General features: G+C 45.0%; 1 protein-coding gene across 1 annotated transcript; it reads right to left on the bottom strand.

Moving 5' to 3' along the window:
- Positions 1-367: 367 nt before the first annotated feature.
- Positions 368-17648, bottom strand: sfmbt2 (Scm like with four mbt domains 2). The gene is given in 23 exon segments (XM_061762786.1): positions 368-948; positions 1023-1142; positions 1300-1449; positions 1451-1558; positions 1630-1796; positions 2184-2359; positions 2427-2536; positions 2717-2850; positions 3191-3261; positions 3386-3425; positions 3844-3957; positions 4045-4171; positions 4770-5000; positions 5457-5558; positions 5764-5861; positions 6334-6583; positions 7428-7516; positions 9779-10019; positions 11043-11143; positions 11612-11737; positions 14380-14479; positions 15893-16089; positions 16303-17648. Coding segments are annotated over 20 exon segments (2646 nt in total). The 5' UTR covers positions 11688-11737; positions 14380-14479; positions 15893-16089; positions 16303-17648; the 3' UTR covers positions 368-807.

The following is a 17648-nucleotide window of genomic DNA, read 5'->3' as shown; positions in this document are numbered from 1 at the left end:
TACCTTAAACGCAATTTAGTTTCACTTCTGCCATCTGGTGTTCGTGGACATCTGTCAAACCGGACACTAATTAACGCTAATGACGACCTACGAAATCAGCTTTTGTGACAAGCTGACTAAACACACCCGTGCGATTATGTTCAATATTAATGTAGTTATAATTATTCAGAAACTTCCACTTCATTTCAAATGAGTGAGGACTTCTGTTTTTAAAGGCCTCGTGATGTGAAGTCATGTCAAAAGTGTTGCCTGATGAGCAACAAAATGCTTCTTACATGACATCCCATGATGGCTTTAAAAAAAAAAAAAAAAAAGGTTTACTTTAGTGTGTTGTCACGGCAACAGAACAAACCATAGGACCAAGTGCTACAAATGAATAGAAATTTATTTTCTTGCTTTATCAAAATATCAGCAAACAAGACATTTGCATAGATGAACAAAAAAGAAACTGCAGTCGGTTGGTTGGAGTTCACACAGAGAGCGAGAGGAGCAACACTTTTTATGTGCAAAGTTTGTGGAATAAATTTCAAGAGCTTTTGGGGTAAAAGCAAATAAAGCAGTTGCACCTCAAAGTGAGCATGGCAATAAATAGTCCAAATATATTAATTATTGAGCTGTTGTGTTTAAATTAAACATCCAAGTGCTCCTCTCGCGCTAAATGAAAATGTATTTTATAAACAAAAAACAGTCTGCTGGAGTTGCATTTTCAGCACTCAGCTTCCACATATTTTGTGCTTCACTAGCATGTCTTCCATGCTTCTCTCACAGCTTTGGAAAGAGTTCCCGAAAGGGCAAAATGGTCTGGGCTCAGTTGGCGTACTGTCTGTAGAAAGCCACCTTGACGCGCTCGATGTGGTGGCACAGCTTGATGGCGGGCCCGAGCTTCAGGTCCATGCACTCCTGCACGGTGGGCAGCGTCAGCAGCAGCATGGCCTGGCCGTCGATGTCCTGCGGCACCAAAGGGAATGGCGTGAGGTTCCACCGGGCGCGAGATGTTGGCGCCATTCGCCACTTTTGCTCACCTGCTCCTGGAAGATGTGAGCGAGCGACGCGCAGTCGGTGGAGTTGATGAACCGGACCACTTCCTGTACACTCCACTCCAGTGGGTTTTTGTCCAGAACCAGGGGCTCCTCCTCCTCCTCCTGCATGTTACATGATCACCTTTATTCACTGAGCAGGGTTTTGCCCACATTTTAAATTCTAAGTGGCCGCCTCCGGCTCTAAAGCCTCTGACACGAGGTGGGCGTTCACTGTTAATATTTGACTTAGGAAAAACAACAACAAGCAGCACTGTCTCACCTGCGTGTCTTCTTCTTTGGGTGCTTGAAACTTGCTGAGGATCTGACGCGTAGATCTCCGCCGGCCCTCCGGCGCCTCCTGGCCGCCAGCGGCGTTATTGTCGCCCGCGGACTCGGCCCTGCAGAGCGGCGTGGTGCGGCGCGGCCGGCTGGCCGATCGTCTCCACAGAGGACGCGTCGGTCAGGTCGTCGCGGGGTTCCGAGCTGGTGCCCTCGCTGCCCGACCGCGACGCGGCGTCTTCTACCTCTCCCTCGCTTTCCTGACACCGGACAGGAAGTAGAGTGAACAATTCCTTTATTTTTCCCCATTCGGTGGCAGCGGAGGTCAAACCTGAGCTGAGCCTGCGGGAGTGTAGTCCACCGCTGACGAACGCCGCTTCTTCTGCACAAAGATGCTCTTCCTCTTCTTGCGCTTCGGTTTGAGCGGCTCTCCGCCTGCTGTTGCGTCCTCGCCTCCAGGCGGCTTGGACAGCTTCCTCTTCTTCCCGTAGTAGTAAGCTGCAGACACGCGGCAGACATTTACAACTAGAAACAGCGAACCACACAGGTGGCAAAGGGACTACAGATACTTGTGTAACGGTCATGCCTTGAGATAAAGTACAAAGTTTTCCCTTTGCAAAAAAAAAAAAAAAAAGACCTGTATTCCTGCAGCTGAGTTAGAGGTGAAACCCTTCTTTGTGTGTGTCTCCATGTTTGTACTATACTGCCCCCAGGTGACCAAGGCGCACACGCCAGAGGTCCAGTGAATTGAAGCAAAACACCTTTTAATTCTTTACATTCTGTTTAATTATGGATTATTTTTATAAAAGTTATAGACCTATTTTGTATATTAAAAAAATGTCTTCTACTTTAGTCCAGTAAAGTATTTTCAGCGGCACCACTCACTATATTTGGTTTTGGTCTGAACAAAGCAGCTCTCCGGGCACTTTTCGGGTACGAGCGTGGGGCTGACGAGGTTGGGGCAGCACTGCAGCTTGATGCACACTTTGCGGCAGAAGTCCGGGATGAGCTCGGCCAGGCGGACGATTCTGATGCTGGAGCGGTACGTTTTCCCTTTATATCTGGGGGAAACCAAGTTGAGCGGGAAGAACCTGACGACGACAGCGCGGGCGCTTGCGTTTTCCTCACTTGGCTTTCAAGGTCTCCTCCTGGCAGTCCCAGCTGGGATCCTCCAGCTCCTGCAGCTCCTTGAGGACGCGCCCGGGCTTGTAGGCGGCGTTGATGAGCATGGTGAGGAGCTGCGCGTGACACGACAAAACTGAGTAGGTACGAGTGCGAGTAAAATGGAAAACATCGTCATTATTTCAGCGTACTGGTGGTGTGCCGTGAGAATGTTCTCATGTAAATTTTGTATCTTCGCACACTGCTGCGGAGACACGTCACGTTGTGAGGATGGGAACGGTAATTGTCGTACGCACCTCTTTGAGAACCAGAGTGCATTTTCCAGGCCCGACCGCCTGCGGCAGCTCGGCGATGCGTCCCTTGTTGAGGTACGGTCCTGAGAAGCAGCGGTGGTTGACAAACACCTTGGAGCAGCAGTAGCGTCCATTGGCTGCCGCGTGGGGAGAACATCAACAAAGACATGAAACCCAGTGCAATTTGTCTTTATTAGAAATACTTTGAAAAGAAGAAGTGGTGGAGTTTTCGGGGCATGCATAATAGAATTTCAATTCATTCTTGACAGTACTACTGTAATCGAGGTTGCAGAGAGGCGGCTGTGTGCGTTGCGTGGGTGTCTGGCTCCCACTACAGCACCACCAAACACAAAAAGACACGCAAGCACTTCCTCTGCACGTTGCACGCCACACTCAATTGTTCTCTGCCTCAGATGGCAATATGAAGCTCGTCATTGTAAAATTAGTCAAACACGTCAGCATTCATTCACTCGTTACCCGCGTCGTTGGGGGCAGGCTGGCAATGATTGGCGGGAGGCGGCTCCACCGGGTGGGATGGCGCAATCTGTGGGGAAAAAAACGCAATCCAAGTTGTTCCCGGCAACACCCACGTAAACCGCATCGGAATTCCAAACAAAATGCGTATTATCTTGGAAAAATCTGTGGCTGCTAGGAGAGTCTAATTCTTACTGTTTCTCCGGCTGGACCACTGCAATCTTCCGCTGTTTGCCACCTGCGGAGGAAACAAGAATTTCATTTCTTGCGCTTTAGCTCAGGGTGGTCAAGCGTGTTTTCAGTGGCAGCCATGTCGTAGTTCTAACGGTGAAACCGCATTAATGCAACACTAGGAGCGTTACGGTACGCCAAAAATCACGGTCCGCTACGTTCCTTGGTTGCAAGGTTCAGTTTAAGTTCGGGTGACATCCAGGACAGTAAGCCAACAAAATGCTATCTGCTTGAACTCTTCATCTTTTGAAATTAAACATCTTAAATACATTTTTCTTTTGGGAAAGTGCAACGTACTTGCCCCTGCATTTGGTGATTTTCATTTTTGTGACTAGTAATGAACACAATTCAAGGAAAAATTGTGGACAGCTTTGATGGGTGACGTTATGGAGTCTGTGTGTGTGTGTGTGTGTGTGTGTACATACAGGCGGGTTTGAGCGGCGGGTTCAGAGGGTAAGCGTTGGCCTCGCACCAGCCCACAGGAAAGATGTCCATGGACTCCACGTCCACGATGGTCTCACAAAACTGCTTGGCCACACCTGTAAGCAGATGAGGTTTACTCAGCGCCAAAAGGGGGCGCCGTCCAACACATTCGCTTCATTTAAAAAATAAAAATAAAATGTAACCTTCCAGTCGCAGCCACAACAGGCGTCCTCGGATTTGAGTAATCTGGGCCATGCAAATCTCCGCCGGTCGCTCGGGGTGCACCGTCTCCAGCCATGTGTCCTTGGCGAATGCCCGCGTCTGCCACGTCTGCGCACACAGGAAGTGGACATCATGTTATTTATACATCCAAGACCCACCAACGATAGAGAAAAATCCACGACAGAGACAATACACATTTTTTAAATATGTAGTTTTACCTCTACCCCACATTTGTAACACATTTCAATTTATCACACATAAAATGTATTGAAAATACTGTACGTATGTAGTATATGGCGTTAAGATATGTGCCTTGAGGAGGCGGGGCCTGGTGGGGTGGCGCGTGCCAGCGACGAGTCTGCTTGGAAGTGTCTGGTCGTGAGCTGTGGTTAACAGCAGCTGCTGCGTGCGAACAGCGCACAAGCGACTGTGGCTCTCCTTTCGCACATGCGAGGGCATTGCAGGAATAAAAGTTGACTGAAAAAAAAAAAAAAAAAAAAAAAACTAAAAATAATTAATTAAAAAAACAAACAAAACAAAAAAGTCACTACAGCCTCGCAATTGACTCATAGGGACAGATAGTGAAAATCCTGCATGCCCACCCTAAAAAAGTTTATAATTGCCTAGAGATGTTACAAAATAGCAGCAAAGCGTTGTCTTTGTCTAAATGAAAGTCAAAAACTAGATGACGGCAAGCCCGCCTTACGTCGGAGAAGCAGGCGTCGGGGGCGGCTTCCGTGCCGGCCTGCTTGAGGTAGTCGGCCCAGTCGAAGTCCTGACCCCGATAGCCGCGCGGCCTCTCAAGACCGGCGCCGTTCTTCAAGCACCACTGGATGGGCACGATGCCCGGAGAGTTGGCATGGCACAACACCGAACGCGGCTCGGTGTCGGCTGTCAGGTCGTCCGCTGTGACTTGGAAGTAGTTCTCATTGAAAACCTGGAAAGAAATCACAAACGCTAAACTACAGTTTCAGGCTTAATTGTAATATTTTTTCCAGAAAATCGTGTTATGTATAAGTGTATTCTGTTCATTTGGTAGTGCGTCTCTTGACTCCACTGCTCCCAGTACCTACAAGTTGTTATTTTTTTTTTTTAGTCCAATCAGATTTTTGGCCTCTACGTTGCCATGTCAATCTAATCTGCCCATGCCTTCAGAACCTGTGCTGCAGGCCAATGCAACTTCAACTACATTAGCAATTGGGACTATTTAACACATCACATTTCCATTTCTTTCCCCCTCGATGAAATCAGCATTTTTCTGTCCTCAGATTGGCGCTAGTGATCTGGACACATTGAAGTCCCCACTGAAGTGCCAGGTACCAAAAGCACGCCACTGAAAAACACATTTAGCAAAGATGCTTGTGACCTCCTCGACGGCGACAACGAGTCTCACCTCTGTGACAGTAACGGGGCAGATTTGCAGGCGCTCCCACAGAGAAACCATCTCAAGCTTCATGTCCACCTTGAAGGTGTGCGCAGGCAGGTCGGCGTGGTCCTGATACAAAGAGTCCAAATGTGACTAGTGCGCCATAGAGTGTTCGCAATCAACGCAAGTCATGTTTAAGGTGTTAAGGAAGCAAGACAGGTGCACACAAAAACATAGTTTCAGCTGCTTTCAGGGGGCTCCATTGAACCAGCACTTGAGACGAATCTTTTCTGTGAACTTACAATCATTTACAAAGTGCGAAACGGCGGCAAACCTTGAACACCTCGAGCGGCACGGCACTCGTCCGCCCGTCCCGCCGGGCGTCCTCCAGAGCTTCCTGCCAGTCGGCCGCGCTCTTCAGGGTCCGGAATTCTGTGAGGATTTCAAAAGGGACAAAAATAAGTGGAGCTTAGCATGTTAAATGACTTTGTTCTAGTCAAACTCATTGGAAAAGCTTTTAGTTCAGAGTCAAACCGCTGATGCATTTTGAGGTCCATTAAAATCAGCAGCTATTGGAGCACATTAGACATCTGTTTTCTAACATCATCATTGCTTTGCAAAACGCCATCGACGCTGTGTTACAAATAATCCAAAAACTTTCGACTGATAATATGACAATACTCACGGGCACATATTCTTTATCCTCTGCAAAGAACGACTAGCGGTGATAACACTGCGGCTTACTGAGGTGCATGCACCAGAATGAGCAGCGCAATGTCCATTGAAGCACAAAATGCAGCAAAAACTGTTTACTCCTTACTGTCTATTGAATCAAGTCATGGTTTTATGAAGTACGATAGACTGATTTTCAAAGGAGGTCGGGGGTCGGGTGACAGACGGTCACCTGTGGGCGGCTCCAAGGCCAGGTGGTTCTCCTGCGCCCACCCGAAGGGCCGCAGCCTCACGTCCAGGTAGAAGAGCCACACGTCCCGAGCCGGGCGCTCATCAGAGAGGCCGGCGAGGCGGAGACGCAGCCGGCCGCCCACGTTGTGGACGACGCGTGCCGGCCAGTACAGGAAAGGGAGCGACGCATCCCGCAGCTCCAGTACCGACCCTTGGACGATCAAGTCCACCGTGTTCTTCCCTCGTAGTGGCTATGGAGACAAAGACGGTGGTTCTCAAACACACATAAGAGTCATGCCTACTGCCGTGGGATAAGATTGTGACGCATCATTTTTGGTGGTGGTGGGGGGGGGGGGGTGTACAAAACATTTATTACAGGAATTAAGTGTTTTTGTTTTTAGAAAAGGCATATTTGTTTGAGAGTATAGTCTTATTTTTTCAGATATTTTTTTTCCCAGAATAAAAAGGGGTTACAAGAATAAAGTTCTATTTTTAAAAGAACAACTTTCTTCCCTTGCTAAACTTTAATGTCATAATATTACCATTTTATCTTGAAAAATACAACAAAATTCTTGTGAGATTATCACTTTTTATCCCGGAAAATTCACTTTTGTTCTTCTGAAAACTCAGGATTTTTTTTCTGGAAAAAAAAAACGACTTTATTCTCGTAACATTGCAGCTTTTTTTTTATAGGCAACTTTTTAATTCCTATATCATTTAGTCATGTTTAATTGGCACTAGAATTATGCAAATGGAAAATTGGCTCTTGTTAAAAAAAATAAAAAGAAAACCCTTCTCTACCGGGGGGCTTATGTGGAACTTTCACTTTGACACACAAACACTTGTAAAGTCAATAAAAGATACGAAATGAACCTTTACTCTCAACTTCTTGTTGTGTTTGTTTTGTGCCATTAAAAATGCTCATTTTATAAAGACGATTCACGTGAAAATCGTACTCAGAAAACATGCGAAGGAAAACTTTGCTTTTCCATTTGCTCTCTAGACTCGGATGCCATCGCAGAAAGATTTCCCGACCTGTGGAAAAGCCAACAAGCGAGTGCACGCACACAAACACTCCCAAATGCACACACTCACCCCCTCCAGCAGGTTAGCGGGCGCCGTCCTGGAGCCGGTCAGGGCGCCAACCAGAAACTCTGTCCAGTCGCCGTGTTTCTCCTTGATAGCTGAAATTACACACAAAAGGGGGGAAAAAAACAACCAAAAAAACCAAAAAAAAACAAGAAAAAAAACGTAGAAGAAAATGAAACAAGATCAACAATGCTAAACTACTATTTTCAGCATGCAAAGAGTTTCGACTTGTGTGCTCTTTCATCGATTGTTTAATGAAAGACTAAATCGTGTGGAACCCAGTGTTATTTTCCACAAAGTACTGAATAAATGACAGTGTTGATCAATTTGATTCATTATTGTTGACCTCATATTAATATATCAGGTTTATATTTGCTCGAAAACGGCAGCTACATAGTTAATCGTAAACACAGCAGAGAAAGAGCAAATAAGTCCATTTCCCTCTGGGGCTCTTTTCTTGTTGCTACTGTGCTGGACGTTCGCTTGCACACAAGCACTCCTGTGTGCACAAATAGATCAACTATTTTTACATGGCCCCCACCCCACCCCGCCACCCCACCTCCGTCCTCCTCCATTCCCACCCGACGTGTACAAACAATTATCCATTTCTCCGTCTTTCCATCCTACAGGCAGCGCACGCACGCACACACACATGCTCCACTTTCACATAACATCAAGTGGGTAATTAACCTTGAGGGAGGGGATCTTCAACCCCCCCCCACACACACACACACACACACATGCACGCGCGCACACACACAACCTCCCCTCCCCCCATGCACAGACTGCACCAAACCTCGAAGTCTCCACAAATACGCCGCTGTTAAAATGCAAATTTAATTTGAATATATGTACGACATTAGCATATTTTATTTCTTCACTTTGGATAATCAATGTTGCCGTTCAAAATGACAAGCAGACAAGGCGCCGCGTTAATGCCAGCAAATTGCGCCCGATTCCCGCTGGAGTCGCTACTTCCACAAGCCGACGAATGCAGGATGAACCCGTATGGACATTTGAACATTTTAGCGATGGGTTCCTGCGCATCAAACGTCACACTTCCTGTCCGTCCTGAAGCAGCAGGATGGATTATAAAATACGTTTGCATAGTGGTATTAAAATATGCGCACACACATGACTGCAAAGTTATTATAGGACAATGTGTGATGTATTGAACATGAACAACAGCCGATGGCGGCAACACGGGATGGGAAGGAGGTCATTCTTGAGGGATTCTAAACAGGACGGCAGTTGGATTTTTGCTGAGTCACGGGATTTTTCCATTTGTGGGAGTGGGTCGTGACGGGACTGAGATTCCCTATGGCGCGAACACGCTCGCCGTGCTGACCTCGAGGCGGCCAACGCAGCCAAAACACAGCGCGAGCATGCGGGGAATGTCGCCGTTGTGCAATTAACGCTTTCTTGTTGCGTGCGTGTGAAAGCAGAGTCTCGAGCATCGGCAGCCACAATACAGTTCTCGTATTTTTAAACGGGAAAAATTATGTGGCGAAGGATGATTTAAAACAGCGGTCCGGTACCGGCCCATTTGGGACAATTAATTACTATTTAAAATATAGGTTGCATCTGCAAAATATGTGGCAGCCGGCACATACATGAGGAAATTCATCTTTTTTTTTTTTGTTTCCATGGCAGTCAGTCAAAATAATTTTACGTGAAACTGGCACAAAAACTGCTGATTTAAAAGCAAAACGAAGAAAAGCATCAAAGTTGGACAAGTGTGACGTTTGTGCCGAGTCAGCGCTCGACGGCGGGGCCGTTTATCTGCCGCTTGCAGTCGGCGGTTATCGCAGCGCGACGCCAACGCAAGGTGCGCTCGTTTTGTGCGTGTCACTTATCACTCGGCGTGCAAGCAGCAAGAGAGCCGAGGGGTCACTTCCTACGGGGGAGGCGCAGGGGGAGGAGGAGGAGGAGGAGGAGGCTCGTGCAGCAGCTTACCTTTTCTCAGCTTATCTGAGAGACAAAGAGAGGGGAAACCAATGAAGCAAGAAGTTGGAGCAGCTTCATTTTTCAGATGTGACGGAAAGCCTGCGGACGCTCAGGTTTTACGTCAGTGATTCCCAACCGCCGTCCGCCACGGGATCCAAAATTAGTCGGAAAATTGCGATTCCTTTTTGCTCGTGTATCTATCTATGCCAATGATGTATAGTGACAAGAGAGAACAATTAAACGCTTTTCCACTAGATGGCAGAAGGTGCGATTAACGTGTGTATCCACCTGTTGCCGTTCACGAAACAGCAGCTTTTGTTTAGTGGCGCGGCGTGAGATTTTGCGTTTTTGGCTCAACAAAGGTTGGGAAACAGTCTTCCGTTCTTTCTGTCTGTGTATATGCAACGCACCTTGGGGGGGCATGAGGGTCTTGCGGTTTTGGGCGCACCAGCCCACCGGGTGCAGCTCGGCCGTCATGACGTCGCACCAGAAGTCGGCCCTGCGGTCGTCGCCGTAGCCGCTGAAGCGCAGCAGCAGCAGCTGGCCGCACGTGGCCACGATGGAGGCCACCCAGTACGTGTCGGGCGCGCCCTTGGTGGCAACCTCCAGCTTCATGCCCGGCTGGAAGCTGCTCTGCAGGCTCACCTCCACCTGGCGGGCGCACGGCGGTTAACCGACAGGAATGGAAACACGCAGCACAGGAAAGTTTGATTTGGAAACGCAGCTAAGCTCGGTACTACCTGCGCATACGTTTTTCCCATTGAAATCAATTGAAAACTGTGAAATAAACACATTTTCTGTAACATGTAATTAAAGTAATAGCACTGTATTGCAGACAAATAAGAATGTAAAGCAAAACGGGTTCATTTTGCCATTGTAAATGAGAAACTGGTTAAACAAAAGTCAATGATGAGTGTAATTACTGTGCATACTGTAGCATTCATGTGACGGACGTGTGCCTTCAAGGGGAGTGGCCCAGTGAGTGACATCAGGCGCTGGAATTGGAATTGCTCCTTGCGAGTGTTTTCATTTTACATTTGCGTGGTTGACGGTTCGTCCCGTTCACTAAACAGTGCATCGGCGATGTGGCGCTCCTTCCCCACACGCGGGGGCATCACAGTGCCACTTTTGAGTCAATGTTTTTAAGTGTGCTTAAATACGTTTAAAGCATGTGGGAGGAGTAAAACTATCCAAAACCTTTCAATTTGATGTTTTTGGTCTTCACATTGTGGATTATCACCTATAGCGGGCAAGTCCTGAACGGAGTTCACTGTAAATAGCAAGTCAGAAATAAACAATGCGAGCGCCCATGTGACTTCCTGCTGCATCTATGCGAGCGACTTGTAGCACTGGGCTTATGTAACACACTGCTTGTGTGTGCGTGCGTGCGAGCGGGAACGATGAGCGCTGCACTTTACTGGATGGCATCTTTGCGGGTCCGCTTCCGCTTGCCAGGCGCTCGCATCGGGGCATAATCATTTGTCCGACTGGAACCCACCCAGCCTCGTTACTTCCTGGCTGGCGTTTCCATTCGAACAATGAAACCCAGCCTGAGTCATCGTCGTACATCGTAAGAAGCACTTAATGGAAAAAAGTCGTGCCTCCTTTTGTGTCGTGTTGCGAGTCAGGAGGAAACGTTCATGGCGGTGGCGGCTTTTAAGAGGGTGGACTCACGTGCTTGAAGGCGGTGTGCGGGGCGGCGGTGGCTCCCATCTCCTCCATGTACTCCTGCCAGTTAAACTCCGCCACCTCCTGCTCTTCCATGGGCTCCGGTTCTGATTTACCAAGAAAACCAACAGCAGAATGACGCACGGAGCCGACTTATCCGCCCACACGCAATGATGAAAACTCAACTTTGTCACATGTCACAGGCATCTGTCAAGGATACGTGCCATCAGAAAATGGCCAAAATGACGCTAAAACGGCCTTTCAAAGCAAATTGGCAGACTTCCTGTCATTTCGGGCATGGCTTCTTGAAGACTTTTTTGTGGGTCAACTCATGATTGACATACTTACCAAATTACACATTGCGGAGTCAAAATGGCTTTGGGAGTTGAATTTTCATAATAAATTTAGTGGGCAAGAATCCCTGGAAATGACCCCTAACGTGGGCAATTCAAACCAAAATAGCTGACTTCTTGTGTCTTTTCGCTGGGCCTACTGATGAGAAACAAGTCTGGCAATTTTCATGTTGCTCAGTACAACAGGCTTCACGGGCTGAGTCATTGATTTTAATTCCTCACCCGAGTTGATCGCTTCCTCCTTGCCGTTGGTCGGGCAGGCGGGCGCCTTCACCTGATCCTGGGCCAGTGACTGCATCTTTGCAATCTCACAACTCGTCAACGCATCTCACGCTTCCTCTGAAACACCTGCAGGCGGTCATTTAAAAACAACAACAACAACAAAAAAACAAGAAGCACAAACATAAACATCTGAAACATAACAAAAAAAAAAAAAACCTGTTGGCATGGAGTTGGCGACAAACAACAATGGAGAAAACCCAAGCAGGTAAGGCACAACCTCCTTGGCAGAGCTAACCCTTTTTAAACCACAAATAAGTGAGCAAAAAAATAGCTGTTATCATTCCCGGCAATGGATGCGACGTACAGGCAGCCGACACGGACCGCCAGCAGCCGCCAGATAAGCGACAAAGCGGCAGAACTGGAAAGACACCAGCCGCACTTCGGGTAGAGCGTGCTCAGGCGCCTCGTTGTTTCTTTCGACACCGGTGGGAAAATAAGGTGGAAAGACAAAATAAGGCCCACAATTACTTCTCGAAACAAATAACCATCAGTGGAATTCATACAATTACGTTGTTGGGAAAATAGAGCCAAGATGAAAAGAAATTCACCACCAGAATAAGTCCATTTTCAGAGTTCGGGGAGGAAAACATTGTAATTTTCTTAGAATAAAGTTGTATTTGTTCAAGGGAAAAAGCTGGAAAAAGATTGTACAGTCATCGTATGACAGCAAAGTTGGATTTTGGGAGAAAAAGATGGGAAATTTTAAGACTAAAATCTGAAAAGACTGAATCTTATGAAAATAAAGCTAGATTTGTCGATACAAATTTATGAGAAAGTGAGTTATCGTACATGAATAGCGTTATTTTTTTTTCAAGATGAAAAGTAGAAATGTACGAGAATAAAGTATTTTTCATGAACAATGTCAGTCTTATGAGAATCGTAAAAAAAATTTCAGATACAACTGAATATTACAAAATAAACTTTGTAAAAGTTGTAATTTAATAAGAACAAAGTCAAATTTATGAGAGGGGGGGAAAAAAATTTGTAATCTGGTGTGAAAAAGTTGTTACAAGAATAACTGATTTTTCAAGAAAAAGTTTTAGCTTTTATGGAAAAAAAGTCAGACTCTTACAAGAAAAAAGTTTTTTTTTTAAAGAAATAAAAAGTGGAATCGTCTACAGATTAAAAATAAAAGAATACATTTTAAAAATCGTATCGCAATCTGACAAGAATAACGTAAAACAGGTTTGATTTTCCATTAAAAAAAAAGTCAGAATATTACACGAAAGAAAATAATTTTGTGAAAGAAAAAAAGTTGACAAACATTTTTCAAGACAAAAAAGTAGGCGTTTTTGGGAAAAATATATATATATTTTCCCATAATCAGTACTTTCCTGCTTATTATTTATTTGGTCTTTCCAGGGTGGCCTTACTCTTTTGGCTCAAAACAAATAGGTCATTTCTCCGTAATTATAAAAAAAACAAAATAGATGAAACATAATTATGAGACTACAGTCTGTATGTGCGTGTAGCCCCTCCCCCGACGTCCGACAGCAGCTCCTCCATACATCCAGTGCGTAAACAACCAGCTTGAGCTAATTTGCCTCACATGACACACACACACACACACACACACACACACACACACAAATTGCACTCAAACAACACACAAGCGCATCAGATGGGGTCGGCAAAATATTCAAAAGAGCTCAAACTCAGCGTGACGCTCTTCTTAGTTGATTTGTGCAAAGAAAAAAAAAACAACAGGAAATGCGTCAGTGGGCAAATACTTTGCTCGTTTCCCTCCCAATGTTTAGACCGACATATTTATCATCTGCGCAAACATATTTTACACACTTAATACTTTTTCTCCACGGGCCTCCCGAGAATGTTCTCGTTCACTTTTGTTTGAAGAGACAAAATGGCGGGGTGATTTATGTGGATGCTGATGTTTTTTTTTCCACATTCGATCTATTTTCGTAGTTTTGAAAGCCTGAAAGAGGTCCAGGAAGTAACAGGAAAGAATGAAAACTAATACATGTGCGGCTTAGAAAGAAATGAAACTGCAGTGATTTAAAGGGAAGAAAACCTCCCCAAAAGTGAGTAAACAAGACGCTTGAAAAATGTTGCTTTTGTTGTTGAAATGCAACTTTGGCCAAGTTGAGCGTGGAGCTTTTAACCCTTTAACAACTGACTGCATCAACCATCAAAAAAGCAAATAATCACTTGTAAGGACCACAGGCGCCAGCTCAACTGTTTGGATTTGAGATCAGCACAGCTTCTGAGAAGAAGATAAAGATCAGCCGGCGAATCTCGGCCCGTCACGTCGATTATGAGGGAGAGCAAAATGCCGACACGTTGGGAGTCGGACAAGTTAAGACGCCTCGCACGCCGACAGATTTGGCGCCAACATGACACGACCTGATATTCTGTAGGTCTTGAAAGGAAAGTCCAAATGCTCAAGAGGCTGGCAATGTGGGAAAAAAAAAAGAAATCTAAACTATTGATTTTTCTTACAACTGCCCCAAAGAAATAAAATGCTAACATTTTTCTATTGGTAACTAGAGGGTTAAAGTCAAGTTTAAAATGATTATCATTCTGTTTATCACCATCAATTAGGCAGGTCCACGTGCGTTTCCTGCTGCCGCCTTTCCCAAAAGCGGCACCAAAAGCTTTCATGGAGGATTTGGCAGATTAACGAGCGCTGCCCGGCCGCCGCAACTTTGATTGCATTAGCGCCTTTTCAAGTTCGCCGCTTTTAGACTCACCCACACAAGTGGACCTTCAACAAATCCAACATTGGCTGCGGCTGCTGCTGACGATGATGATGATTCTTCCTCACGATTCCACTTCAAGTGCTCGACGACGCTTTGGGAATAAAGCGCATATTCTACTTTAGGAAAATCTCAACAAACACAAGATGTCAAGAACACGTTAAACAGTACTCAAGAGAATAATGTTGAATTTTTGTAAATTTAAAAGAATGAAGTCCGGGGGGAAAAGTTGTAATCGGGTAGGGGGAAACAAACGCATTCTTTCAAGATAAATATTTGAGATGAATGAAAATTTTCGAGCAAAACAATTCAGAGAAAACCATCAAAATCTTACAAGAATAAAGATGGATTTTTGCAGAAAGATTTTTGTAACTTAATGAGAAAGTCAAGGGGGAAAAAAAGTTGTAATCTTCTGTGAATAAAGTATTATACTTTAAGGTTAAAAAAACTGAAAAGAACACAAAGAATTGAAAATAATTGAAAAAAAATAATCTTAGGGCAAAAGTAAGTAATGCAAAAAATAAAGTTATATTTCTTCGAGTAAAAAAGTTTTAATCTTACTAAAATAACGTTGCATTTTTTTCTAGACATTTTGGGTGTGTAAACATACAGTCGTATCTGATTTTAAAAAAAAACACGAGGGAATGTGCCCATCAATCTTTTTACCAAAAAAGAAAACATTTATGAAAAGATCAAGTCAACAAATGGTGCATTTTGAGAGGCTTGTAAATGGGCAAAAGACCAGAAATGAGCGTCTAAATTCAAGCTTTAGTGTGTCCATTTTGAAGCGATCATACAAACGCGATCAAAGCGAAAGAGGAACTTTTGCGAGGAAAGAGTGCTGTCATGTCAGGAGGAAGAGGAGGCTGAGGAAGGACGAGGCAGGCGGGCACGCAGGCAGGCGACTCATGTACTTTGCACACTGCGAACTGCGGCGGAAAAAAACCGGCACGCAGTCCCCCGGTGCCCGCTTTGAATTTAATTCATTAAATCTCGCGTGTGCGTACCAAAAGAGACCAAAGTGGGTAGTTGGCGCGGCGCGGCTGTAGTTTTTCCTCGCTCAAAAGATCTTTTTAAGTGGCAGTTTGTCAGGGCAGCGCCATGTTGCTTGTTTAGACGCTGCCTTTGATAATTTGCCTTGGCTTATTTGGTTTCTTTATCCATCACCCCCACTAAAACAAACAAACAAACAAACAAAAAAAAGTGACTCATGAGCATGCGGGCCATTAGGTCATCATTTATAAAACGGCTGCGGTAAGGCGGCGACATTTCCGGGTCACAATAACGACCGCATCCGAAAGACGTTCATGAGTGACGGCTAGCACTCGACACTTGAAGCAAGTTAAGCTAGCGAAAACACTGGTTTTGCCCACAAAGCGCCTCTGGGGAGCTCAAACGCTTCCAAACAAGAGGAACTAAGTCACTCAGTGTTCATTTGGTCGACAAAAGAGCCAAGTCAAAGCGTCAAGTGCGCCCTCCCACCCAGCCCAGTCGTCACCTGTCTTACCTGGCCAAGTTTTTTTTTTCTTCCCCTTTTGAGGAGGCTACTTCCGCCCGGAACCCCCCGCCGCCTCGGCACACTCAGCACGTCGCTCCGCTCCCGCTGCTGCCCCCGGTCCAATATGGCATCTCGCTTCTGCGCATGCGCACAACACCGACCCCACGTCGAGAGCCTTCACTGACCTTTGCGTGCCGTGGAAAACTCTTGAGAAAAAAAACAAAACAAAACAAAAAACGAGCGTTTCACATCTGCGGTAAATGACAACATTCGGCAGTTTGATCTCGATATAGCTTTATTACATCTTACAAACGTTTGCAAATACATCTTATTGGCTAATATTAGACGTTACTTAATATATGCTAGCGAATACACTCAAAGCTCGCGTGTCTGACTATTTGTCTTAAACGTGAAATCACCAAAACATTTCCTCGTTCACCCGTTCCTCTTTTCTTGTCCGGTTTTCTTCTTCCAACAACAACAACAACAAGAAGAAGAAAAAAAAAAAAACTCCAGCAGTTGAGTAAATTGGTTCATCGGCGTCTCCTTGCTTGTTAAAGTCAACAGTAGCCCCTAGTGGCGGCAAGTGACAGGGCAAAGCTTTATGACGCGAGCACAAAAAACGGAATTAAAGAGAGTAAAGTCAACAACGCACCTCTTTGCTGCTTTCATATCACGTGGTCGCAACACGACCTCAAGGATTTGGTCCCAATTTTTTTTGTAGCACCTTAAATGTTATGATTTTATTTTTGTTTGGTGGTTCGTGGCAGGAAACCCCCTTCACAGGAACCCGTGACTTTCACACAAAACCACATCATCATCATCAGCCTCCAATAAGGAGGCCGACTTCAAAAAATGTATTACGAGAAGACAGAAACAGAAATGTGAACAGAATTATTATCATTGTTATTATTATTATTATTATTTTGCTACTGCATCATTTCAAGCAATATTAACATTTCATTTAGAGTTTCTTCAGTGACACAATAAACAGTCCAACTAGTGAATTTCCTCTCTGGATGAATAAAGACAGTCCACGTAAAACAAAACTATGTCTGTTCAAATAAATGCATTTGTTGGTAATTTTTTTTGACGACGAAGGGCCCCTCCCACAAAAAAACAAAAACAAAAACAAATGAGCGTGCGTGCAAACCTGCAGGTTGAACAGATGGTTGGCGCATGCGTATTATGTCGTTAATCTGCTCCCGAAGAGGCTTTCCCGTGCGCCTAACAGCGGATTAAAGTGCCTATTTTGCACCCAAATGAGGCTTTTTCGGTTTTGAATGTGAACTTTCTTCTTCTTGTTAAGTTACTGTGTTAAAACTGAGGCGAGATTTATTTTTTAATTCTAAACTGACTTGAAACAGCTACAACTTATATTTACAATTAGTAAAATTAAATACATACATTTAATTCATCATTAGAATAATATCTCATGGCCCGCCATTATTTACACATTTTAGTTGTAATTAAAAAATAACGAATTTCCACGAAGAACAGTGCCAAAACTGACCGTAACCGGAAGTTGAATGGATTTCCCCTCATAAAGTAAAAGCAAAGACTCCGCAAAGAAATGCAGATAAAAATGGAAAATGAGGTTGCTGCTGCTTTGTTGATCAGAAATGATGATTGGCAGTGCTTAAGGAGCCTCGTCGGAGGCCTGATACGACTTTTCTAGTCCACAGTGTGGCGACGTCACTCTTATTTTGACACAAGCTAACCGGAAGCTTCACTTCCCATTGTTTAAAATGACCGTTGTTTTTCT

The sequence above is a fragment of the Phyllopteryx taeniolatus genome, chromosome 22 (assembly GCF_024500385.1).
Source record: "Phyllopteryx taeniolatus isolate TA_2022b chromosome 22, UOR_Ptae_1.2, whole genome shotgun sequence".
In the NCBI taxonomy this organism is placed as follows: Eukaryota; Metazoa; Chordata; class Actinopteri; order Syngnathiformes; family Syngnathidae; genus Phyllopteryx; species Phyllopteryx taeniolatus.
Note: the sequence above shows the minus strand (reverse complement) of the source record. Positions and strands in the feature narration are given on the sequence as shown.